The sequence below is a fragment of the Oryctolagus cuniculus genome, chromosome 8 (genome assembly GCF_051225735.1).
Source record: "Oryctolagus cuniculus isolate XC-2025 breed Fujian yellow rabbit chromosome 8, ASM5122573v1, whole genome shotgun sequence".
NCBI lineage: Eukaryota > Metazoa > Chordata > Mammalia > Lagomorpha > Leporidae > Oryctolagus > Oryctolagus cuniculus.
In genome coordinates, this window is record NC_142874.1 from 41,176,221 (window position 1) to 41,203,357 (window position 27,137).

Consider the following 27,137-nt stretch of genomic DNA (forward strand, 5'->3'; position numbering starts at 1 on the left):
ACTATTTAGTTCCTTTGCTACAACTGTTACTGAAATGTCATATGACTGGACATGTTCAGCTTCCATAAAAGATGCAGAACGAGGGAAAAGAATGACCTACTGGATGTGTACTCTTGGAAATGTGTACCCTTGGAGGCAGACACGATGGCTTACATAGTTGGGTACCTGACACTCACTTGGGAGACCCAGGTTAAGGTGGGGACATTGGGAAGTAAACCTGTGGATGGCAGCTATCTCTGTCCCTCTGACTCCCAAATTAGAACCAACCAACCAACCAACCAACCAAATCCCACAAAACTATGAAGGGCCAGAGAGAGTACTGCAGCAAACACTTTTAATAAGAATACAAAATCCACACCAGAGGCACATTCTGGGGAATGTGAATGAACTATCACAAGTAGTAACTCTGCTGGAAGAATAAAATAAGGCTCTCTCAGAGTACAAATATACAGGAGGGAATGATTTAAAATACGTTTATGATTTACAATCACATTACATTGTATTAAGCACTCAAAACAGGCATATTAATTAAAAAGCCAGCTAAAAGGCATCTGAACATACGTAACAGAATCTTACAGTTCACAAAGTTCATGTATAACAGTAATTTTAAGTACTTCATTTCAACACAAAAGAAATGAACAGGTGAAGCGGCGTCTCTCGAAACATTAATTTATGCCTATGACAAAAACCAAAAGAATTTTACATTGAATAAGGATTGCATTACTGATAGAAGCACACAGTGACAGGTCAACCGCAGAACACGAAACTAAGGATGCCGAGCAACTAGAACGGTACTTACTGGCTTTCCACGCCCCTTTCTTCCGTGATCGCATTCTGTCCCACATCACTCTTCTATTACCCACATGGAACATCTGTCGCTCTTCCCATTCCTCAAAAGGAATCCAGCAAAACCAAACAGCAAACTCAGAAGTCGATGTCACCATAAACCTCAAATGTGGCTTAAGGAGGACAAAGAAACCCAACATTTGCACACAGTGCTCCCTTCCAAGGAAGGAACAAGCACATCAGACATTATCTGCAAGGGGCTTCTTTATGGGTTATGTACACTGGGTGAACGAGAATCACTGTATCTGAGAAGGCACATATCTGTGATTTAAGGCTTAAACGGTATTGTTACACAAAGTCAATGAAAGCTATCTAGGAATTCTGTCAACATGGAATTTACCCAAAAACTAGCTTTCTGAGAAGATTTCTACTTTAGAAATCCTCAAGAATTTCCATTCCCAAGTCCACCTGACCAAAAAAAAAAAAAAAAAAAGAAAAAAGAAAAAAAAGAAAAAGCTGTCTCAGGCAGGTTTCATGCCAAATCGAAAGGAATTACTAGTGTGACTGCCCAGTGACTCCGGGTGATGCGCACGCATAAGCCTCAGCGCCTCACGGAAACGACTGTGTGCCCCCTGCATCTCAGGAGAAGCCTACACACAAATCACCGTGGTACAGACTCACTTCCGAAAAGGTACCTGCTACACCCCCACAGGCCACTCAGTCATTCATTGGAACTGCCACCCCTCTGTGAATGCTGCAGCAACACCATAGAGTTTTCCTCTGTAAAATAGGTTTCTCTTTGACGATACATGAAAATGAATCTCTTACAGATGTTCAATATATTCGTATACAAAATAGCAGACATCGATACAAATCATGTAAACCTTCCCTTGGAAAAGTTACAGCTGGCCCTCAATTCTTGGGCCAGATCCTCGCAGTTTTATCTTGTCAGTGCAAATCTATGTTAGATGTTTTCAAACTACAGAAATAGCCATCAACCCTCATAATACAAAAGGATTTCTCAAAAGGGAAAAATTATTGTGTTCAGATTATAGAAACTGTGTTTACATTAAAACCACCCACCTTCCCCTCAAATTTAACAGTTCAATTGTTAAAGTGTGACAAAAGGGAAAAAGTAAAGCTGTTGTGCAAGAATCACTACCATGGCTGTCGCCCCTCATCACCTGCCCCCATTCCGCCTACTTCTTGTTAGGTTGGTTTAGAAACATAGCAGTACCACTTTCTCTACAGGTGTGATTTACTGTTCTTCAAGCCACGATGGGGCATCCACTCCAGGGGTTTTCAATTTGATATGGAACTGTTTAAGTGTCTGTTCAAGCTGCTTCTGATTCCCAGCAAAGTAGGCGGCAATGGCATTGTGGAAAAGGACCAGCTGATTGTGCAATACTTTAACCTGTGGACAGGGCAGAGTTACAAGACCAGCATTAACACTGTGAACAAAGAAGTGGACCAAGGTGCTTTACGGTGCTTTATCCTTTAACTGGACACTGTTATCTCCCTCTTCAAGAAAAGCTACTTTAACAAGGGCAAAGGATTTCACACGTACCAAATATATACTGCCTTGCAGGGCCACAGCCTTCGATGGCTGAAGACACTCAATATATACTCTTGGAACCATTTTCAAACCTTATTGAGAACGCTAACTAATGTATCACTAAATTCCCCCTCAAACTAAGTGTTTTCAAAATCACGTGAGATACTGATGAGGGGGAAATCATTTGTAATGACTGAATAGCACATGCTATATAACAAGTATGGTTGTCATTAAGGCAAAGCTGAACAGGTAGAAGATTTCTTTCTCTCTCCATTGCCTGCCACTTGTGAATGTCTTTCAAATACACACACACACACACACACAGAGCACACACATATACAGATTTCAACGAGCAGACACACACACACATCTCAATGGGCAGGGTGAATGTTTGACCTAGTAGTTAAGATGCCTGTGTCCTATATCAGAAGGTGGAGTTTAATACTCAGCTCTACTCCCGACTCCAGCTTCCAGCTACTGTAGACCCTGAAAGGCAGTGTTGAAGGCTCAGGTAATTGGGTCCCTGCCACCTACATGGGAAACCTGGACTGAGTTCCCAGTTCTCAGCTATGGCCTGGTACAGTCCTGGCCTTTGAATTTGGGGAGTGAACCAGCAAATGGAAGATCTGTCTCTCAAATAAATACCAACAACAACAAAAAAGAGCTATAAAAATAGGCAAAGATTTGAGCAGATATTTCATCAAGGAAAACAGATTGGAAAATAAGAACATGAAAAGATGCTCAAAATCATTAGTTATTGAGGAACTCCAAATTAAAACCACAATGAGATGCTACTTAGATCCGCTAGAACGGCTGATGTTGAAAGGACGGATCATAGCTTACTGGCAAGGTGGCTCACTAACAAAGCCTCACATTGGGCGTTCACTGCATTTAAAGTGGTTCCATGGCCCCTAGTGAAATCCATTGGAAATCAAGGCAAGAGTGCTTTTTAGTATTGAACTCTAGCTTTCACCACAAGATGATGCAATACTCATATTCACAAAAATCATTCTTCCAATAATTGAGAAAATTGATGTGAAAAGCATTTTTTTAAAAAAGATTTATTTATTTGAAAGTCAGAGTTACACAGAGAAGGAGAGAGAGAGAGAGAGCAGAGAGAGAGAGAGAGAGAGAAGTCTTCCATCCACTGGTTCACTCCCTAAATGGCCGCAATAGCCAGAGCTGTGCAGATCTGGAGCCAGGAGCCAGGAGCCTCCTCTGGGTCTCCCACACAGGTGCAGGGGCCCAAGGACTTGGGCCATCCTCTACTGCTTTCCCAGGCCATAGCAGAGAGCTGGATCAGAAGTGGAGCAGCTGGGACTTGAACCGGCACCCAGATGGGATGCTGGCACTCTAGGCGGCAGCTTTACCAACTACGCCACAGTGCTGGTCCCATGTGCAAAGCTTTTAAAAAGCACACAGTCCAGAGCAGTCCTTGGAATAGATGGAAACTTCTTGGATTCACAGCTTTGAAATTATAATGCAGAAACAAAACAGAAACAACCCCACACTTCTAAATGGAAATGAAGTATAATATTTCATTCACACTTTAAAATCAGAAGGTATTATTTTTTAACTGTTCTCACTGTCTTATATTAACAAAGATAATTCATTTTTCAATCAGCACTATTATAACTTTGTACAAGTTTAGTTTTGATAGTATGTCTTCAAAACCATGAAAACTTACATAAGAATAGTAAGCTGACTCTTAGTCAAAACACTACCAGATGAAAAATAAAGGGAACTTAAAGAAGCTAATAAACTAATTCTTAATATGAATATACTTTGTAGACAAAATGAGCTAAAAAGTTAAATATTGTTCTTTCTGCCTATTTTTGGCTAACTAATTTGCACCCTGATGTGCAACGGCACAATGTCCTCAGTGCAGTTCTGCATGAAATGCCACAGCGAATTCAGGACATTTTGGTTCTTAAATAAATCACTACCAATTAAGAGAGAATAATTATGTAGGATTAGAAAAATAGTTGCAATATAATTTAAAAAATAATCTTTGCAACCTTGGTCCAGGTAGAGCATCCGGGACTTGAACAGATGCCCATATGGGATGCTGGTGTAGCAGGCAGTGGCTTTACCCGCCACACCACAATGCCAGCCCCGGAACTTACTTCTTTATTTCGGCTGTCGGACCATGAGAACTTACAAGCATCCAGAATCAAAGACAGAGCCACAGATTTTCAGCAGACTGTACTCTGACATGGTCGGAGACACTGCCTTTGGGGAAGCACTTTCTCTATGACGGGTGACGTACTGCTCTTACATCTACCCCGTGCCGCCTGCAATGCTGACATCCCATTTCAGGGCACAGGCCAGCTGCTCTGCTTCTGATCCAGCTCCTGGAGAATGTGCCTGAGAAAACAGTGGAAGATGGCCCAAGTGTTTGGGCCCCTGCCACCGACATGGGCGACCTGGATGCCCAGCCCCAGCCCTAGCCCTTGTGGATATCTGGGGAGTGAACCAGTGGGTGAAGACTGATTGATCGATCTCTCTCTCTTCCTTTCAAATAAACAAAAATCAATCTTTAAAAGCAATGAACCAGACTCAGAAAGTTAAGTAACATGGCTAAGTTTAGATCACTGGGAGATGTACGGGCTGGATTTTGGGAAACACAAGAAATGTCTTATTCCCAGACTAGTCCCTGCTCTTCTACTTATTGTAATCTCTGTTTAGAAGGCAATAAACATATTAAAATTAATTTTCATTTTATTTGAAAGTCAGAGAAAGAGAGAAACAGAGACAAACATCCACTGGTTCACTCCCTAGCTGGGGCTGGGCAGGGCTGAAGCCAGGAGCTGGGAACTCAATCCAGGCTCCCAAGTGAGTGGCAAGGATTGGAGTACCCGGGCCATCCTCCCAGGGTGTGCATCAGAAGGAAGCTAGAATCAGAGCAGAGCCTCAACTCACACTCAGGCACTCCAATATGGGATGAGGGCAAGGGGTCTCAAGTGGCATCCTAACTGCCATACCAAACACTTGCCCTAGAAGGCAATGCATCTTTGAGAACGCTTTTAAACCAAGTTTGAAGCAAAGCCACAGGGCACCAAAAAGGATGACAGCAGACAGAAAATAAACATGAACTTCATTCCTAAGTTTGTCTCTGATCCTGAAGTTGTATTTAAATGTTTTTGGGATTAAGTTCTAATTCAAGGATTGGAGCAGATAAAGAATAAAATTTAATTATTTGTAAAACTGTGAATACAGTATTAAACTTTCATCTTTTTGCATTTATAGAGCAGAAAAAATTATTGAACTATTTTCATTCTAACTTAGGAAACAAAGCAGTTATAAATAAACTAAAACAGAAGGCAGAGATTTAAAATAGGGGCAAAAGAAGACAGAGGTAACAATTATAGGCATAAATGGAAAGTCGACAAATTTGACAAATTTCAAAACCTAACATCAGACGATTACAGTAATTTAGAAACACGCTAAATCACTGGGAGCTCAATTACAAAGAACTTTCATAAAGATCTGCCAAACAATGAGCAACCCAGATCAGATAGCAGCAGAACCACTAAAGCAACATCTGGTGAATGACCTAAACAAACCATACAATACCTTAATTGTTCAGGGGCAAAACAAACTCCAGCACCGACTACCAACGCAGAGACAAATGGGAGTTTTAAACAGAAAGCGGTAAGAGAAATTTAAGAGTGGCGACTGCCAGATGCTGCCGGATCCTGCAAATGTTCTGCCTATACAGCGAGCACCACTGGAAGATAAATACTATTTATGAAGTTACCAACTGAAAATCTGAAGGTGAGCTTTACATTGCAGACATCTAAACCATAGCAAAGTCTGTTATTATTACCAGATGAACTTTTTTGGAGATCCAATTTATTCCTTCTTTATTCAGAGGCATGGAATTCATTCTAAAAAACCAATTTCCAGTTAAAACGAGTTATCAGTCTTAACATCATATAATTTGCTAAGTTCTTCAAAGTTATTGGCTCTTCCACTGATACTGTAAAATCAAGGTTTACACTCAGTACTGGCGCAGTAGCTTGGCTTAAATACGTGAGGAAAAGAGTGGAAGAGAACTGTTCTTCAGTAAGAAGTCCTCAGCTGCCAATACTCCCCTCCAGGACTCACAAATGTGCAACTTTACACTTCCCCTGTCCACCAAGGATGGTTCGCAGTAAGCAAGAGACCAGAAAAGCAACAAGCAGGAAAGCACAGTGCACTGGCCTTGTATTAACTCCGAGGAGTCTAACTTTACTAGTCTGTGATAGCTTTAGAAATGCCTGTCACGTTAGAGCACTAGCACTAACAGTTGAGAAACACTATCAGAAATGTGGGTGTGGGCATTGGGAAGGGAGCGAGAGAAGGAAAGACAAATATGAAGTACAAGTGGGTGGAAGAATAGATTTTATTTTCCTGACTCACTGGGATAGGTTTCAACAAATCACTGACAAGGAGAAGACTCATAGAAAGAAAAGACTACGGAAGGAGAAGAAAGGCAGCTCTGGTTTTGAGAGGATAAACTCCATCAACGGTAAGTAGGTCAGGGAAACTGCAGAATGCGTTACAACTTTTACCCAGTGGTGCCCCGAGGTTCTAAGTGCAGGGCTCGGTGGTGGACCAGCGGCTAAGATGCCCACATTCTGTATCACACGCCAGTCTGAGTTCCAGCTCTGGCTCCTGATTCCAGTTTCCTGCTAATGTGTACCCTGGGAGGCAGTGGTGATGGCTCAAATAATTGGGTCCCTGCCACCAGTGGGAGACCTGGACTTTCAGCCTTGGCCTGGCCCAATCCCAGCCACTGCTCGCATTTGGGAGTACAGCAGCGTGGATGAGAGCTAGCTTTGTCTCACTAAAAAACAAAATTACATTTTTTTTAAAAAAATATTTATTTATTTATTTGAAAGGCAGTTACAGAGAGGCAGAGGAAGAGAGAGAGAAAGAGAGAAACAGAGACAGAGACAGAGAGAGACAGAGAGGTCTTCTATCCACTGGTTTACTCCCCAGATGGCTGCACCAATCTGAAGCCAGGAGCCAGGAGCTTCTTCCGGGTCTCCCACATGGGTGCAGGGGCCCAAGGACTTGGACCATCTTCCACTGCTTTCCCAGGCCATAGCAGAGAGCTGGATCGCAAGTAGAGCAGCCAGGACTCAAGCCGGTGCCCATATTGGATGCCGGCACTGCAGGTGGTGGCTTTACCTGCTAGGCCACAGTCCGGCCCCCAAAATTACATTCTTAAAGCAGGGATTTTCTCATCTTTAGCGAAAAAGTCTCCTGCATTTTTGATTTCCCTCCCCTGCATATTACCGTTGTGCTTGGGACCTTTTTCTTATTAAAATACATCTCACATGGTTCTCTGCCTTAGCCTACCTGCAGAACACTGCCTTTCTACATCGAGTACTGAGTTAGTTAACAAATACTGTTCTTTGAGCAGCCCATAACTGGAAGCAGCTCTCCATACAGATTTTGCTGTATAAATCTGTATCTGCACAAACTGAGCTAATCATACACGAGTACACAGATGATGATGGTTTGGTTCAGACGCAGTAAATAACTTGCCCAGAGTCTCACAGTCAGGGCAAAATCAAACCCAGATCTAAGCAGAGGGAGGAAGCGCCGAGGGAGATGGGGATTCGATTCGAATGCTAGAGGAAACAAAGTTGCATAAATTATTCCATTTAAGAGTAGCATCTGAACTACTACTCCAAAATTAATTTAGGTATCTCTGCTATACTGTCTCTGAGGGGTCTTTAACAAGTTCACAGAATATGTGTATTATGAAAAAACTATGCACGGATTTCAAAATCCAAGCAGAGTGCTAGACTTATCTTTTAGGTCCCTTTTTCACAAACCTCTTCAAGTGCCCTTGAATATACTGGTTTAACCCACAGTTCCTGGTTTCTAGGGTTTCACTGGAGACATCTGGCCTTGGTTAAGATGCTGCTTGGGGTGCCCGCGTGCATATCACAGTGCCTGGGTTCAAGTCCTGCCTTTAATAGTTGGGTCCCAGATACACATGAGAAACCCAGATTGAGCTCTCAGCTCTTGGCTTCGGCTTGGCCCACCCCTGGTATTGTAAGCATTTAGGGAGTGAACTAGCAGAGGGAAGATTGCCAGTATCTCTCTCTCTGCCTTTCAAATAAATCCTTAAAACTATTAGTGGGCAACAGCAACTAAAAATACTCTCACTTTCTCTCACCTTTTGGTCTTGAACCTGCCAATAAAGAAATTTTCTGACCTACCCTTGTCCGAAGTGGGTGAGAAGACCCTCCTCATTCCAGAGGGCTCCTGCCCACACCCTGCAGGGAGGAATGCCACTGACAAAGGCCAAGAAGCATGATGAAGCACACGCCCCTCACTGCCTTTCCCCACCCAGTGTGTTCGCATTAGATCATACTCCGCTCGTCCAATTACATTTCAGCTTGAATCATGCCCATGCAGTGAAATCTCCATGAAAACCCAAAACGACAGGGTTGGGAGAGCTTCCACACAGCTGAGCACGTGAGGTGTCCTGAGAGGGCTGTGAGTCCACGGAGGGCATGGCAGCTCTGGGCCCTCTGCCCCACACCTCAGCCTTCAGAAGAAATTGTAAACGTGCTGCCAAGTCCTCTGAGTCACCTGAGTAAATAATGACACCTGGTGAGAGGATTATGGGAAGCCTGGTGTCCAGCTGGCAGCTGGAAGCACAGGTGAACAACCCGGAGCTTGTGAGTGGCATCTGAAGGGGGGAGGGGGGGCAGTCCTGGGGGCTGGAGCGCTCAGCCTGCGGATCGGACACGGTCTCCAGGCAGACAGGGTCAGAGCAGAACAGAACTGGAGGATACCCACCTGGTATCCGCTGTAGAACTGCTTGCTTACTTGCTGGCACACACACCTGTGGTGCCACTGGTGATCAGTGTTGTGAGGGTGTAAAGGAGAAACAGAGTCTGAGTTTGAGTTGCTCTTCCCTTCTATATTCTCAGTACAACAGAGGAGTTAAGGAATTCAGCATTTCCTTTTATTATAGATGAGAGATACGTTATATTCAAAAGGAGTTAGGAGGGGTCAGCGTTGTAGCATAGCAAGTTAACCTGCCGCCTGCAACACAGGCATCCCCTTAGGGTACTGGTTTGAGACCCAGGTGCCCCGCTTCTGATCCTGCTTCCTGCAAATGTGCCTGAGAAAGCAGCAGATGTCCAAATGTGTGGGCCCCTGCACCCACTGGGAGACATGGAGATAAGCTCTGGGTTCCTGGTTTAGGCCTGGCATAGCCCCAGACATTGCAGAAATTTGGGGACTAAACCATTGGATGGACAATCTCTGTTTCTCCCTCTCTCTCTGTAATTCTGCATTCCAAATAAACAAACAGTAAATTAAAAAAAAAAAAATAGGAGTTGGGAGATGGCCATTAAGCTATGAGAGGAGTCTGACAATCACGGGTTTGAGAGCCCTGGGTGCACTTTCATGAAACCACACAGAAGTCCATAGGTACCACAGACCCAGAGTTATAAAAAGTCCCAGGAATGACGTAGGTAGGAAGCTACAGGGAGTAGAAAGATAAACTCCACCAGTGGTTTCCTTCTTTTACCCACCCTACAATTCTCCTGCATCTCTTTACCCCGTCCCTGATCTAAACTTCAGAATTAGGCCCTGGCCCTTTGGGCGCTCACAATATCTCTATGAATCCTAGAACAACAACACCAAAAATGTATGTAGATAGTATTAAGGGAGGCATAGACTGTTAAATTCCACATTTAGATACTCAGAAACAGAAAGCTCAGGCGTCCAGAACGGATGGTGCTCTCTGCTAAGTGGCAAAATGGCACCGAGAGTGGAGAGTGAAGTCACCCGAGGATCAGGAGACCCTGTGCTCGCTGGGCTGTGGACCATGGGCAGTGGGGCTGCAGACACAAACCCATTCACTCCTCTTCATACTCACGAAATAGTCTCTCTTCACTAACTATCGCAACACATTCCATCTTGGGAAAGAACTTTAAAAAAATTAACACGTTCTCTCATATAACTCACAATATTCTAACACTCTGTACTTAACTATTTGAAAACTTAATGGAAAAGCTTTATCAAAATTTGTCATGAAAAAACCATTACTTTTCTTAATATCTGTAAGTAGTAATACTTTACGGGAAGAGAAAATTCAACAAAATTTTACAAATTATTTAAACATTAATCGAAATTTTTCCCACCTACATACATGTTATCCATTTTTGTGGACCTGTTCAAGTCAAACTGCCACTTAGCCTATGATACTCCGAGCTCACATTAACATTTTTTTCTTTGTCAAATTCTATATTTCTTCTTTTTCATGCTTCCCATAGAATTTTACATATACTATGTTTTATTAAATGTTCTCCATTAGACTGTAAGTTGCCCATCAGCAGGGAATTGTTATATTCACACAGTATTACTTTAGGTTAGGAATAAGAAGTCTAAAACAAGTACCTTAAAAACATTATAAACAAGTTAAAGAGTATCTTTTTGAAAATTTAAAGAAAGAAATAAGCATGGAAAATTAGAATATTATTAAGTGAAAGCATAAAGAAAACCCCTTGCTATTCCGTCGAACAAAGCAAAGCACAGATGAGTCATGGAAGGAATATACGGGCCGACACAGGAGTGCTGAGTCACCACTGAGAAAATGTTGAGGAAAGGTCAAAAGGAACACTGCCAAGTCAAACTCTTAGCCATTGTCAGTATCTCAGATTTTACACAGAAACACTAATTAAAAGTTTTATTTTTCAGCAAATCAATGAGGCAGTAATCACTAACAACGAAAAACAAAACAAAAAAACACTGTAGTTAATACCACAGCTTTAAGCACCAGTACCACAACTCCAAAACCAGCGTAGCTTATTGGTGATCTGTTCAACTCTCACTCTGACAACTTAGAAACTTACCTGTAGCACAAAGCCTGGCAAACCCCCTTAGCTGACGCAGTAAGAGAACAGGACTTTGAGGAGTACACAGGCAACAATCATTTTATAGAACAGGTATGTCACGGAAAGGATGTGTAAGAAATACATTTTTCTGAATGAATCTTTTTTCACCTAAAGTGAAAGGATAACCAATCCCCTCTCCTCTAAAGTATACAACAAAAAGCCCAACTCCAACTCTACCCTCTACAAGTTACTTGCTTCTGACCAAAAATGGTCAGAAACATACAAGTACCCAATGATTGCCCCCCCCCCAAAAAGTGAAATCTATGAAAACAGGAACTTAACAGGAATTCATGATTATAAAGCTTTTCAATCTTGTATACAAAATACCTTTCCTTCAAAGAATTCACTATTCTGGAAATCTGAGCACAACCAACAAAGACTAGAAACTATATGAACTGGTGACTCTCACACCTACTCACTTCTGATGACTGCAAACCACCCTGATTGATGCTGGATACTTACAGCTTGGCTGAAGCTAATCCAGAAGTCAACCTGCAACTCAGATTTTTTGGTCGCATTGTTTATATACAGTTAATTTCTGCATAGTTTGTAAAGAGAGAAAGGAGGCAATGCAAACCACAAGCACACCTTGCTTCTTCCACGTGGATTTAGAAAGTTTGAAAGAGATCTGGAGACAAACCACTAATAGCAGCAAACATGGCACCATATGTGAAAACGGTTTCTTATATAAATGAAGGTACATTATGACCCTATTTCTATCTTTTAAGAATGATGCAGGAACTCATGTCCTAGCTAGTTGGTTGTTTTTCTTTCCTCTCCAACACGGCACTGATCATTGGGCTTTAAGGCAAAGATGAAAATGATAGGCTCTTTGTTTGGAAAACAGATAGCTGTTTTGATCCTAAAAAAGATTAAGTATACTACTACTTTAAAGGGAAATATTTTCTAGCTATACTTATTTTCCTTCCTTTTAAAAAGCCTTATATTAATAGATTAGCAGCCTGGAAAAGAGACTTATCATTCTCAAGTTAAAATATAGTCATCCACTATACACAGTTCCAGGCACTACACAAAGTTTTTAGAGGAGGTGTTTACATTGACCTGCATACCCTTCTAACTTTTTGCTTCCACTTTCTATGCAAATAAACACTGCAGACAACAGAAGTATTTCTGAGAGGCCAGGCTCTGCCTCCGGAGAGCAGTGAGAGGTGATCAGGACTCACTCTTCTCTCCCCCCTTGCGGATTCTCACTGCTTCCATCTCATTCACTCATCTGTGATGCTCCCCTAATTCTGGGAAGAAGGTGGAAATTTGCTGAATGACTGTGCACCACGGCTAGGCATCAGGAGGGCTGTAAAAGAAGCCATGGAACTGAATCTCACAAAGTCTACACAATGCACCAGGAATACCTATGCTCTTTCTTGTTACTGAAGTAGCCTGTGATAGGGGCCTAGGCTGTGGCTCAACAGGTAAAGCTGCTGCCTGCAGTGCCAGCATCCCATATTGGCACTGGTGAGTACTGGCTGCTCCACCTCAGATCCAGCTCTCTGCTATGGCCTGGGAAAGCAGTAGAAGATGGCCTTAGTCCTTGGGCCCCTAGACCCACATGGGAGACCCAGGGGAGGCTTCTGGCTCCTGGCTTGGATAGGCCCAGCACCAGCTATTGTAGCCATTTGGGGAGTGAGCCAGCAGATGGAAGACTCTCTGACTCATACTCTGCCTTTCAAATAAATAAAGTAGCCTGTGTTTTGTAAACAAACTGCTTTAAATCACAAAAGAGCTCAAGTTACATGATTTAAAGACCTCAAGAAAGAGAAACACTGATGAAAAGAGAAACATTAGAAGAGTCTAATTAACTATGTTTTTACTACTGTGCAACTTAATGTTGTTTAATAAACAAAAAGAATATCAGAGATTAATAAGGACTGTTTAGGTTAAACAACTATATCATGGGTGGAGAGACAGAAAATTTAGATTATTAATAGATCTTTACCCTAAAGTTTTCCTTAAGGGCCAATGACAAACACAGATATGTGCACTATCACTCAGTATTAATGTAGGCACATACAGGAAATACATGTATTTTATATAACTATTCTTCTTCGTTTTGCCAAGGGAAGGAAGGTTAGACTAAATACACGCTACAGACATCTTAATATTTTTCTCAAAATTAAAAAAAATTATTTAATTAACTGAAAGTCAGAGTTACAGTGAGAGGAGGGGAGACAGAGAGAGACAATCTTTCATCTGTTGGTTTACTCCCCAAATGGCCGCAACAGCCAAGGCTGGTCAGGAGCTTCTTCAAGGTCTCCCATGTGGGTGGACAGGGCACAAACACTTGGGACATCTTCCGCTGCTTTTCCCAGAGCATTAGGAGGGAGCTGGATCGGAAGTGGAACAGCCAGGACATAAACCTGTGCCCACACAGGATGCTGGCGTCACAGGCGGCGGCTTTATCTGCTACACCGCAACACTTGCCCCAACACCTTAATTTTTAAAAAACAACATGTGAGTCAACACATGCTTGTTTTTATTTTCAAATTCTTTAAAGTCAGTGACTAGCTGAACCAAGATAATAATATACTGTGGGATTTACAATATATGTAGGAGTACAATTCATGCCAAGCACAGCATAGAAGCCAGGAAGGGATAAACGGAAGTACACTACTATAAAGTTCTTTAATTTGTCTTCAAATACTTTTTAATTACTATGTTTCCTTTTAAAACAGCTTAGAAACTTATTTAAAATTATTTTGTGGGGGGGAGAGAGAGAGTGTGATGGAGAGAGCGGGGGCGGGGAAGGAGAAGGAGAAAGAGGGAAGAAGAGGGAAAGGAAGAGAGAGAGAGACACTGAAAGAGAGAGAGATCTTCCATCCACTAGTTCACTCTCTGCATGACTCCAATAGCCAGAGACCAAGAACCTTGGCTAAACGCAGGAGCCAGGAACCCAACCAGGTCTCCCACATTGGTGGCAGGGATCCAACTAACTTGAGCCATCATCATCTGCTATCTCCCAAGGTGTGCATTAGCAGGAAAAGTCAAGTTGGAACTGGGTATCAAACCCAGGTGCTCTGATATGGGCCACCGGTGTCTTAACTGCTAGGCCAGATATCTATCCTTAAAACATGTTTGATAAACAATAACTTACATATTTATGGATTACAGTAATATTTCAATACATATATTCAATGTATACTGATCAAACCAGAGCAATCAAAATTTCCCTATCTTCATCATTACTTTAGACATCTTAATTTCTAAAATACAGCTCAGAACCTAATTCCGCCCACCAAAAAAAACAAGTCCTGAAAAGGATTAGAAATACTGAACACTAAACCTAAACACTAAAGTTACAAGATTGGCTCTTATTTCTATATTCCAGGACCACTCATTCTTACGTTATGCACCATTCTATGCTATTTTTTCGGGCTATTTTCGGCTATTTGTAAGGTATTTTCGGGCTATTTGTAAGGTAGATGGACAGAGAGGCAGATAGAGAGCTCCCATCTGCTGGACCACTACCCAAATGACCATGACAGCAGAGGTTGAAGCTAAGAAACAGAAAGGCAATTCAGGTCTCCACATGGTGAAAGGGACCCAATTTCTTGGGCTGTCACCACTGCCTCCCAGGGTCTGCATTAGCAGGAGCTGGAGTCAAGAGCCAGAGACATCATACCAAGGCAGTCCAACATGGGACATGGGTTTCTTAACAGCGACGCTAAACATCCACGCCTGGCCTCTCATTGTAGAAGAGAACTGTTATACGGGAAGACACTCTAAAAGCTATGATTTGAGAACAAAGAACAAGAAAAAAAAAGTCTATACACTGCAGCAGTCTTTAGGACATACAGCATACTCACTGGTGTTTCAATTTAAAGATATTTAATAAGCAACATTTTAGAAATAGGAAGAGTTTACTCTATTTTGTTCAAATTCAAGTGCTGAGGTGGGTTCTGTGGCACAGTGGGTTAAGGCCCCACTTGAAACACCCACATTCTGTATCAGAGTGCCTGGGATTAAGTCCTCTTTCTGCTTCTCATTCAGTTCCAGGCACAAGATGGTCCAAGTACTTTGGATCCTCCCACCCACATGGAAGACCTGGAAGGAGTTCCTGGCTCTTGTCTACTCTTGGCTGTCGAAGGCATTTCACTAGAGAACCAGCAGACGGAAGTGGTTGTGCAAACGTTTTCTCTCTCTCTGCCTGTCAAATAAATAAATCTCAAACAAATAATACAAAGTGCTAAGTAGATTACCTGACATCCGTGCATAAAGAGATATGAAGGTACAAATTCAACTGTAGTTTAACAAAAATAACAAAAACTCCAGATTTGAGTTATTTCAACTGCCAAGAAAGCAAACAGGGATGACACACAGCTGCTAGGCCTAAAGGCTTGCTTTTCCTCCAGCTTCAAAGGTGTTCCAAATAAAAGCGGGAGGGGGAAATCGCTCAATAACAGTATCAGAGTTCTCTCGTGAATCTTAGTCTGCATTCAAATTTTAGTTATTGCTTAAATAACAGTTGGACAATGCTCTTTATAGTTTTGAAGAGTTAAAAGAAAAAAAGGTCAAAAGACGAAAGTTTCTTCTTAAGTTTTATTTTAGACATAGAGACCCCTCCTCTTTCCACCAAGTGACCACACAGCTAGAGGGAGCCAAACCTGAGCCAGAAAGCAGGCGCTCACCAGACATGAAGTTTGCCAGCGCCCTGGTCTTGGACTTCGCAGTTCTCAGAACTCTGAGAAAGAAATTTCTGTTGTTCATCAGCTCACCAAGTTTATGGAACTTTCTTATAATAGTTCAAGCAGACTAAAACATAATCTAAGAATATACAATCCTCAAGAGAAGCAATTTTTTATTTTTATAATGAAAGAGATGTGACAATCATATTATTCTTAAAATGATAACTTCCAAGCTTTTATCTCTACAGCCCTGACCTTGTTTATCCAAACTCCCCACACATATCACCAATTTCCTGCCAACTGTTTCCACTTGAATATTTTGTCAGCTAAACACTGGATCAAATAGAATCTCATCCCTCACCCTTTACAAATCAAACCAGCTGCCTATTCTAATTTTCCAATCCCTGTCTTTAAAAATCAGCAAATTCTTTCCCTTCTACTGCTACTACAATGATGCTAGCTCAGACTGTTAATCACTTATTTCACTATAAAGGTTCTTCAATTGTCTGTGCATTTCCACTTCCCTTTTTCCTTTAAACTATGGTAACTGAAGAATCCTTCTAAATCACAATTTTTTTCCATCACTCCCAACTTCAAAAATTCTTCACTGCCTACAACATAAAGTTGGCAGTGAGACTCAACTGACTGTCACTTAGAATTTACAGCGACGACCTGACAGGCTATGAAGGGGACTCCTTCCCTCCCTCCCGACTCTGTGTGCATTCCTCATGAGGCCACAATCCAATGTCTTTACATCATCAAGGCTTGGCACAATATGGCTTCCAATTACCTTTGACCTTCTCTCCATTTAAGGCACGAGAACCTTTTTTGTTTTTTACAGATTTATTTATTTTACTTGAAAGGTGGAGTTATAGAGAGGGTGAGGCAGATGCAGAGAGAGAGAGAGAGAGAGAGAGAGAGAGAGAGAGATCTTCCATCCACTGGTTCACTCCCCAAATGGTCACAATTGCTGGAGCTGGGCCAGTCCAAAGCCAGGAGCTTCCTGCCAGTCTCCCACATGGGTTCAGAGGCTCAAGAACTTGGGTCTTCCCCTGCTTTCCCAGGCCAAGCAGAGAGCTGGATCAGAAGTGGAGCAGCCGGGACTCACGGAGCCCATATAGGATGCCAGCCCTGCAGGTACTAGGCCACAGTGCTGGCCCCAAGGCATGAGATTCTTATGTCCCACCATGTTGGTGAATTTCTCTGCCAATGTGTATATTCCTCTTTTAGCACCGCACTGTGAGTGACAGGGCAGCATGTCAAAAATATTTATAAATGTGATTCTCTGTATTCAGGTAATTGATACTAAAATGCTGTGCTGGCTCTTGTAATGTTTTCTGGTGAGTAATTTTCACTCATAGGAACTTTAAAAACAAGTGAGTGATAATGCTGGACGTGGTAGGTATCAAAGAAATACACTCGCTTAGGTTTCATGATTGCCATAAGCGTTTCTAAAGAAATATTAAGGAAAACATGCAGAAATCCAGAGAGTGATTTAATAAAGCCCTTTGCTATTATGGAGGAGAATAATAAACATGACTGTTTCCTCAGAGAAGAAAATAGTAATTTTAAGAGGACCACTGGGAAGACAGTATGGCTGAAGGTTTGTCACGCCTTCAGATGATGTGAAAAGCACAGGAAGAGGGACTACTAACGTGCAGCGGAGAGACCTATCTTCACCCATTCCCGCACCATGCTCACTGCCGGCTCTCCAATTTCCAGAACCACAATCCCCACACAAAACTGAGTCCATGTGTAACGGAAGATATGTCAACCATGGGAACCTGTCCTCTACTTAAACCTAACCCAAAACTCAGGTGTCTGCTATGAGTCCATGTGTAACGGAAGGTATGTCAACCATGGGAATCTGTCCTCTACTTAAACCTAACCCAAAACTCAGGTGTCTGCTACATGAACCGATCTCCCAGTGAAGCTGACGGCAGGCCCACTGCAGCCCTCACTGTTTGAGCCCTTGATGTGTTCACACCACAGGAAACCATGTGGAAAATGCACTACTTGGCTTATTCCTTCTAAATTTGTGCTAACTGCGGCTCTAAGCTGGACCCTTGAGTCATTCCTCACTTACATCAGTTACTGGGAAGAACGCTATAGTGCTCTTCCTGAAATACGCAGCTAGTAATCACAAAGATATCAAAATATTCAGAAGAATCTGTAATTGTCTGAATTTTTAAAGCATTTGCCATTAACATTAGTAGATCAATAGTTGAACATTGAGTATTTTTTCACACCAATTGTTATATAGAAAAGACCGGGATGGTAGACAGGATGACTTTATGACAGAAAGGAAAATACAGTTTGTGTTCTGCTGCAAACTCAAACACTGATCAAAAGATGAACTGCTTCTTGTGATGTCATGAAAGAGGTATGAGACACAAAAAGCACTTTCTATTTCTCTCTCTTTAGGGTAACTAAGTCCACAGAAAGATCTCAGAAAGTAAAGAATATATTTACCTTATTTTCTTCTAGAAATTTCAATTTGACAGAAACATCATTACGCATTTTATCATATTTTTCCTTATGTACTTGGAACAGATGCTGGGACTGCTCAATCTTTGGCAGAGTGTTTGCATCACGTGGTCCAAGATTCAGTTCTTCCAAATCAGTACGATACGCATCGTATTCAATCCTGGAAAGAAGAAAACAAGTGAAGCATACTACAAAAAAAACAGAGTGAAATCCGTTCAGGAGATGGGCTGGAAATACATCACATTTAGTCTCATATTAAATACAATAATACATAATATTCCTAATCATGTTCTAAATAGTATGTCTTTGGAATCCTATCTTTAAAAACAAAAAGCTATGAATGTAAGAATGAGGGGGAAAATTACTTCTTAATAACTACTAATCCATGACACTGCAATATACATGGGGCCCTTAGAAAGATCATAGAAAACGTGTATTACGGATTTCAAAAAATTTTGTTCATTTTTTTCAAACTTTTTGAAGTATCCCTATATATTTTTTGGCTTTCTTTCACAATCCCTGGCTCATAATTCCCTCCCCAAAGCAGTCCACAGAAATTACAATTTCTTTTCCTGAAGGCAGGGAACAGAAATCTAAACTCCTCCCACTTTTTGGTCTTGGAGCTGCTCATAAAAAAATTCCTAACCTACCCTTGTCCAGAGGGACAGAAGACCCTCCTCATTCCAGAGGTCTCCTGCCTCCCACCTTGAAGGGAGGAAGACAGCGCAGAGGCCAGGGAGAACATACGCACTTCGATGGGTTTCCCCACCCAGTCCCAGCATTAGATCCTACTCCTTTTGTCTAATTACATTTCAATACAGTTGAGCATGCTTCTATCACGCCTATACAAAGCCTCCTTAAAGCCCCAAAGACAGGGTTGGGAGAGCTTCCAGATAGCTGGACGTGTGAGGGTTCCTGGGGGCAGTGTACCCACTGAGGGCATGGAAGTTCTGGGTTCTTTGCATCTCTTCATCTGTATCCTTCGTAATAACTGTTGCAATAAATCAGTAAATATGCTTTCCCGAGTCCTGTGAGCCATCTGAGCAAATGATCAAATGTGAGGAGGGGAAATGTGAAGCCTGACTTCCAGCACAGGTTAAACAAAGTAGGGCTGTGACTGGCATCTGCAGTGTGGGAGGCAGTGTTGGGGACTGAGCCTCCAACCTGTGATCTGAAACAGTCTCCAGGAGGCAGCGTCAGAGCGGAACAGAGTTGGAGGATGCCCAGCTGCGGAACTGCCTGCTTGCTTTCTGCACTGTGGGGAAGCTCCCCATCCCCAATACACACACACACACACACACACACACACACACACCTGGTGTCATCAGTGATCAGTACTGTGCACGTATGGTAGGAGAAACTGAGTCTTCATTGGTTTTTCCTTGATAGCGACACACTTACAAAGTGCAGCAATAACTGACAAGCAAAACTTCCAAAAGTTAAAAACCAGCTGAAAAAGTTGGATGCCAAAACATAACAGATATGGAAACAAGACCCTGTAGAGATCAGTGCCCCCAGGGACTTGGTTAATATTGATGAATCAAAGCAGGTGAGGACGGCACACCTTTGAATGGCATAATGAAACTAACAGGGAGGAGGAAGTCACACTGGGGTCAGCAGGCCTCAAAGTACGGTCCAGGTCAGCAATGTACAACAGACACATAATGTGAGCCAATCAGGTAAGGAAGACATTTCTAGGATCTACCAGAAAATAATTAAAATTATTTTTACCTTTTCAAAAACAATATTCTACTCAATACATCTAAAATATTGCATGTTACCCTTTTTTTTTTCTAAATATGGAAGGGTGGGTACTAAGTCTTTTGAAATTCATTGTGTATTTTACACTTGCACCATATCTTAGGCAAGACACATTTCAAGTGCCCAGCAGACACAAGTGGGTGTTGTATATGCCAGCATGCCTCTGGATGGACTGTGACAATATTAGGATTGATCACGTCTATGACAGAGCACTTACCACCCTGTGATCCCTGTGATGTTTCACCCCCCTCTAACTGAAATAGCTGCCCCACCACTATCACTCCATCACCCCACAGCACCCTCCAGAACTTCTATCAGAGAATAAGATCGGTGCAAGTACAATACTAATGTGCTTATTGAACAGTAACTTAACCAGTAGCCTCAACAGTAATCAGTCAAGAACGAGCATAGTGATCTCTAAATTCGTCAAAATCAGAATCACAAAACCAATGCCCTAAAACAAAGGTTCTCTATTCAGCTTCCTATAGCATTATTCCTATCTCCTGTTCTGGGGATTAAGAATACTTTTTCAATAAACTAAACTATATTGTATATAGGACTTAAGATACATCAGTCTCTCAATACTGAGCCTTTATTTTTAAGAATTATTTATTTGAAAGGAAAAGTTAGAAAGAGAGGGAAAGACAGAGAGAGAGAGAGAGATCATCCATCTGCTAATTCACTCCCCAGATGGCCTCAATGGCCGGGGCTGAGCCATCTTCCATTGCTTTCCCAGGTGCATTAGCAGGGGGCTGGATTGAAAGTGGAGCAGCAGGGACTTGAACTGGCACTCATATGGGGTGCCAGCAGGTAGCACCATTACCCACTACACCGCAACACTGGCCTCAATTTATTAATCATTATTATTGAATTTAACAAATTTGATCTTTGGAGGCCAAAAGAGGATCACTCATTCATTCATTCATTTATTGACACGTGGATTCCTTTCTCAACTGTCAAGTAATCGAGCGCTATGCTGGAAAACAGAGCTATAAAGATGGACAGATAAGTTTATCCTCAAGGAGCAGCAGTTGAGAGGAAGGCAGGCTTGTAAATGATTACAATGAAATGAGATAATGGAAACTACACAAGGAACAGAAGGTGTAATGGAAATCGAAAGGAGGAATTACCTAGTTAGGTTTCTGAAAAGGCATCGCAGAATAGAACGAACACCATAATCACACACTGAAGCACAGAGCAGATTAGGGTGGGGAAACGGGTAGCACATTCCATGAAGAGAACAGCACAGGCAATGAATGGAACAGATGTGTAAGATGCTGCGGCGCATTTGAGAGTTAATTTGCTAGGTCAGAACCTGAAGTTAGAACACAAACATGGGAGGAATGACAGACAGGTAGACAGGACAAAGATACAAAAGGGTTGAGGTTTAATCCAGTAGGACAGGTGGAGGACAGCTCCTGAAGACATCTGATCTGAAATGAGAGTGACATGATTCTATTTGCTCAGGACAGAAAGATGACTGGTAGCAGTGAAGGAATGGAGGAGGGCTAGGAGTAGATTAAGACACCAGAGCAAAGAACTCGATTAGAAGACTGTGAACATACAAGAAATAGGCCACAGTATCAGGACACAGGCAATGAAGCTGAGAAGCAGATACGGAAGATTAGGAGGCAATGACAACTTGGTAATAAAGCAGTTAAGTCCAGGGGATCCACACAAAGCTGAATGGCCCCTGCCCTCCACTGCCTACAATGCCTTGAGCTACTTATTTTACCCCTTTGTGCTCCAATTTTTCTACTATAAATGGAAGGAATAACCTCCACAAAAACTTTAAATAGCATGAGAGGACATCAAAAGGTCTGTGCGAAAATGGAACTTAAAGTTTCTTTTGGTACTAAAAATAATCTCAAAATCTATGCATAGTTTTCCAGTACATATTTCCCACAAACTTTCAAAGACTTTTTGTATAAAGCATCTAGGACACTAGTAAGAACCAACACCTTCAGAATGCTTATTCTTGTAAAATTAGAAGAGGAGTGGCTGAAAGCAAACCTGCTAAAACTTATAAGAAAGGAAAGAAAAAAGTAAAACTAATATTAGTAGTAATATGTGATGATTTAATGTGAGGACAAACACCCTTCAACAGCCCTGGAGCACATTTCTGAAGAAAAACGATTAATTTAAACATAATCCAAGTTACAGTGCTGACCTTACATTTCTTAATTTCTGCATTCAGAGTTTGTAGATGGCATCAAAATGAAACTTTCCCTTAGCGCTTCTCTAACACTGCTCATTATCCCCACGAAGAGAGCACACTACGTTGTCAACACGCAACTCTCCACTTCGAGACTGTCCATCTGTGCTGAATCTGTATCAGCAAAGCTAGTGACGGTTACTTCATGGTTTATGTAAAACTTCTAGAGACCAGGTGTCCACATCTGAAAGTCTGGACAACAATGGACTCCCTTGTTGGCACTGCGGTGGAGAAGTGTTGAATGGGCTGTTGTAAGATTTTCTATACACGAAGCACCAGAGGGCTAGGAAATGCTTGTATACAATGCATAATAGGGAGCATTAAAAGGCTACCCCGGCATTTGCCTAAATTACCACTTTTTGTGCTGATCAAATAGACGACCTTTGCCCCCAAAGGCACTAAATTCTGGTTTTGACAGAGAAGAAAATTCAGCTACTGAGAAACTTTTCTTCTTGGATTCTTTATGAACATTATTCCTCAGTGGGCAATGTTTCAAAGAGTTACAACCAGCTACACTTAAGAACAGAAAAGCCAACTCTTAAGGTTAATGAATAAAATTATATATCATAATTTAAATAAAAAGGGATAAATTATAAACTCTAGGGTGGGATCACTGTTGTTGATTTTTAAAGTACACACGAAGGTTGTCTAAAGATTTAATAAACCAGCTACCAAGTACATAACTTGTTTTAAAATTTTGTTCAAAAGTTTACAACAAACCTATATATTGTATAAATTCAGATCTTATATAACATGAAAGATATAAACATTATTTTTCAAAAATTAGATGTAAATATTTTTATTAGTTCAAGCTTAAGGACTATTGATCAAACAAAAGACAGGGAGCTGATGGGGTTCTCATCTTGGTTTTGAAAAATGACAAGCAAACCAGTAGGTTCATAGAGTCTTACTTTTTTCTTCTGAAATTAAATAGGATGTTTTATATAGGAATACTGTCTATCTGATAAATCGGCTTTAACATGCCTTAACACTTTCAAAAGCTTGCCAGAAATAAAGGCTGAAGACAAAGATACTAAATGCCGACTAGCTAAAATATATTTCAGGGGGCCATTGCTGTGGCTTAGTGGGTAAAGCCACCACCTGCAGTGTCGGCATCCCATGTGGGTGTCGGTTCAAGTCTCAGATGCTCCACTTCCAATCCAGCTCTCTGCTATGGCCTGGGAAAGCAGCAGAAGATGGCCCAAGTCCTTGGGTCCCTGCAGCTACCTGGGAGACCTGGATGAAGCTCCTAGATCCTGGCTTCAGATCGGCACAGCTCTGGCCATTGTGGCCTTTGGGGAGTGAACCAATGGATGGAAGATTCATTCTCTCTCTCTGCCTCTCTTTCTCTCTGTGTAACTCTTTCAAATAAATAAATAAATCTTTTTTTTTTTTTTTTGACAGGCAGAGTTAGAGAGAGGTCTTCCTTTTCCATTGGTTCACCCCCCAAATGGCTGCTACGGCCGGTGTACTGTGCTGATCCGAAGCCAGAAGCCAGACACTTCCCCTTGGTCTCCCATGCGGGTGCAGGGCCCAAGCACTTGGGCCATCCTCCACTGCTCTCCTGGGCCACAGCAGAGAGCTGGACTGGAAGAGGAGCAACTGGGACTAGAACCCGGAGCCCATATGGAATGCCAGCACCACAGGCGGAGGATTAACCAAGTGAGCCACAGCGCCGGCCCCAAAGGTAAAATTTTAATAGGCTTGAAGCCCAATTACAATCTGGATAAATGGAAGATCAGGGCATTGGTATCCACAATAAACAAAACCCTGGATGTGGAAATGAGCTAAAGGACGGGTCTGGCTGTGTGCAGGCAGTGTGACCACTTCCCCAGGGAAGCAGTGCTAACGCCTGATGACTTGTCAGCTTTGGCCAGATCACACAGGATCATCTGGTGTCCACCTGGGATGAAACAGGGTCCTGTCCTCATCTAAGGGAGCTGGAGCTGGGAGATGCTCCATTTCCTCTATGGACAGCCTTTAGGCCCAGGATCGATGCTCAACTGGAAACTCTAAATGAAACACGCGCTCCAGGGGCATTTTGGAGATTCCGACGGCAGCTGTGGCAGCACCGAGTCCCAGAGGCATCCAGCATCAGAGCTGTTCCAAGGCGTTGGGCGGCTTTGGTTCTTGCCTGTTTCCAGAATCTTCTTCCCTTTCTGTTAGTTTGATGGCTATCCCATAACCTCCCAGGACATTCTTTTTCTGCCTACAATGGACAGAGCTGGTGTCTGTTAATCTTAACTGAACTAATCTGTAAAAGACAATATGGTGAAAATTGATACCCACCTGGCACTTTCATACTGTTTCACAGTCATTAACGTATCTTCAATTGTTTTATTCACCAAAGTGTTCACACTGGCAATGAAAAAATTAATGGCCCCAAGAAGAGTCTCTCCATTTTTGGCCAGTAGCTTCTGGGTATCTGCATTATAGCCAAATTCTTCCTAAAACAAAAAAGTTACCTTAACTTATCTCGTAATAAATCAGTATGCGTGACTTTAAAAAGAAAATCCCAAACATATCACTAATGGAAAAAGATCTGATTTATACATTTGCTAAAGAAGCTTTACTTTTTTCTCCTTGCTCTTTAAACATATAGAAATCTAAACCACAGCAGCTATAGAATTATCAAAGACTTTTAGTAAACGAAAATTGTCATCAGCTAAGATGCATAGCTAAAATCTAAATAATTTTTAAAAGTTAAACTGCTTTGTACTCTAAAGAATATTTTCATTTCTACATTTTGTTTCTATAATACTATAAGCACAGCTGTTAAAAAGAAAAATATAGCAGATTATTAATCAGAGAAACTATAACTTTCACAACCAAATTAGGTAACAATTGGTTGAAACTTCCAGACATAATATAGCCTCCAATTTTTTGTGTTTTGACTGAATCCTCTCAAAGTATAAATATTAATCTATATTGCTTTGTACATTTAATGACCAACTGACTCTCCAGCTCAAGTCTAAGGAGCTGAGGAGGGATCACTCAACAGCAGATCCAGCTCATTCTCTCGGAATTAGCTACACCTTGGCTCAGCAAACAGGACACAGAACTCTGAGATTCAGCCAGGAACGAACCTAGTCAGCAGTGAAAGCTTCCATTCAAGTTCTAGTGATTAAGGGAATAATTAGACACACATCTGCACAAATTTTAAAAACCAGCACATTTTAAGATGTATCAATTTTAGAATTCTAGTTGTTATAAAATACCTTTTAATCGGAGCTGAAAAAAATAATGGAATGTAAAATTAACCAGACTCTTAAAAGATGGAAATTTAATGCTAGTGATAAAGCTATAAATTTCAAGGTGACAAACTATTCAGTAATTCAGAAATACCAAACTGTTCAGTAAATAACAGAAAAGTAAAACTATCTATTATGCTAAAAGTATTTTCCATTTAAGAGAGGTCCATGTATCTCTATTCTAAAGTCAATTTTCAAAATTTTATAGACTCTGGTTGCAAATACAAGCATATACGGGAAACCATAAAAAAAAATCCACATGACATAGCACAGCGTGCAAAGCCACCGCTTGTGACACCAGCATCCCAGCTGCTCCACTTCCGATCCAGCTCTCTGCTGTGGCCTGGGAAAGCAGTGGAAGATGGCCCAAGTCCTTGGGCCCCTGCACCCACATGGGAGACCCAAAGAAACTCCTGACTCCTGGCTTTGGCCTGGTCCAGCCCTAGCTGTTGCAGCCATCTGGAGTGAACCAGTGGATGGAAGATCTATCTCTTCCTCTCTCTATATAACTGCCATTCAAATAAATAAAATAAATCTTAAAAAAAAAAATCATCAACACTTTTTTTTTTTTTGACAGGCAGAGTGGACAGTGAGAGAGAGAGAGACAGAGAGAAAGGTCTTCCTTTTTGCCGTTGGCTCACCCTCCAATGGCCGCCGCGGCCGGCGCACCACGCTGATCTGAAGCCAGGAGACAGGTGCTTCTCCTGGTCTTTCATGGGGTGCAGGGCCCAAGCACTTGGGCCATCCTCCACTGCACTCCCTGGCCACAGCAGAGGGCTGGCCTGGAAGAGGGGCAACAGGGACAGAATCCGGTGCCCCGACCGGGACTAGAACCCGGTGTGCCAGCGCCACTAGGTGGAGGATTAGCCTATTGAGCCGCGGTGTTGGCCTCATCAACACATTTTTTAAAAAGCAGTTGACAATGTTTGGTACCATATTTCTACAAGCTAAATTACATACTGAAGTCTAGTAACATTACTGGCAATAGAATAGTACAAGAGAAAATATTTCTATAACTTGTAGGAAAAGTTAACATCACATATTAGAATTAACACATTTTTCCACTGATACTCATGAAGCAATAAAAGACAAAGAAAAATCATTCTGAAAGATGAAAAATATAAAACCTAAAAAAAATAAATCCAGTAGTTGATAAGAAAGAAACCTTTCCACTTACTATGTAACAAATAAGTATCACTGTACCATCCTCCTATAATACCGTGTTCATTCTAGAAGTTCTCAATATCTACAACTCCATACTAGATTTGAAAATGTCAAAAATCCTAATTTAAGATACATGCAGCCTGGAAGTTACTGGCTGCTTTTATAAAAACAGGCAGCTACAACTAGAGTACAGTGAGATGAAAGTAGAAAGGGTGCACCGTGATACAGTGGGTGAACCTGCCGCAGCCAGCAATGTGGACATCCCGTGTGGGTGCTGGTTCGCATCCTGCCTGCTCCACTTCCAATCCAGCTCCCTGCTAATGTGCCTGGAAAAGCAGAAGCAGATGGCCCAAGTGCTTGGGC

General features: G+C 41.8%; 1 protein-coding gene across 38 annotated transcripts in view; it reads right to left on the bottom strand.

The window, feature by feature from the left end:
* Nucleotides 1-317: 317 nt before the first annotated feature.
* The window catches only part of ARFIP1 (ARF interacting protein 1), a 123,332-nt gene continuing 96,512 nt past the window's right edge, over nt 318-27,137 (bottom strand). For all 38 annotated transcript variants that reach the window (XM_089302347.1, XM_070047390.2, XM_008267316.5 and 35 more), the window contains 3 exons: nt 24,649-24,806; nt 18,369-18,543; nt 318-2,200 (listed from right to left, as the gene is read on the bottom strand). In XM_089302347.1, coding sequence (XP_089158473.1) covers nt 2,045-2,200; nt 18,369-18,543; nt 24,649-24,806 — 489 coding nt within the window. In that variant the 3' untranslated portion in view covers nt 318-2,044. The remainder of the gene's footprint in view (nt 2,201-18,368; nt 18,544-24,648; nt 24,807-27,137) is intronic.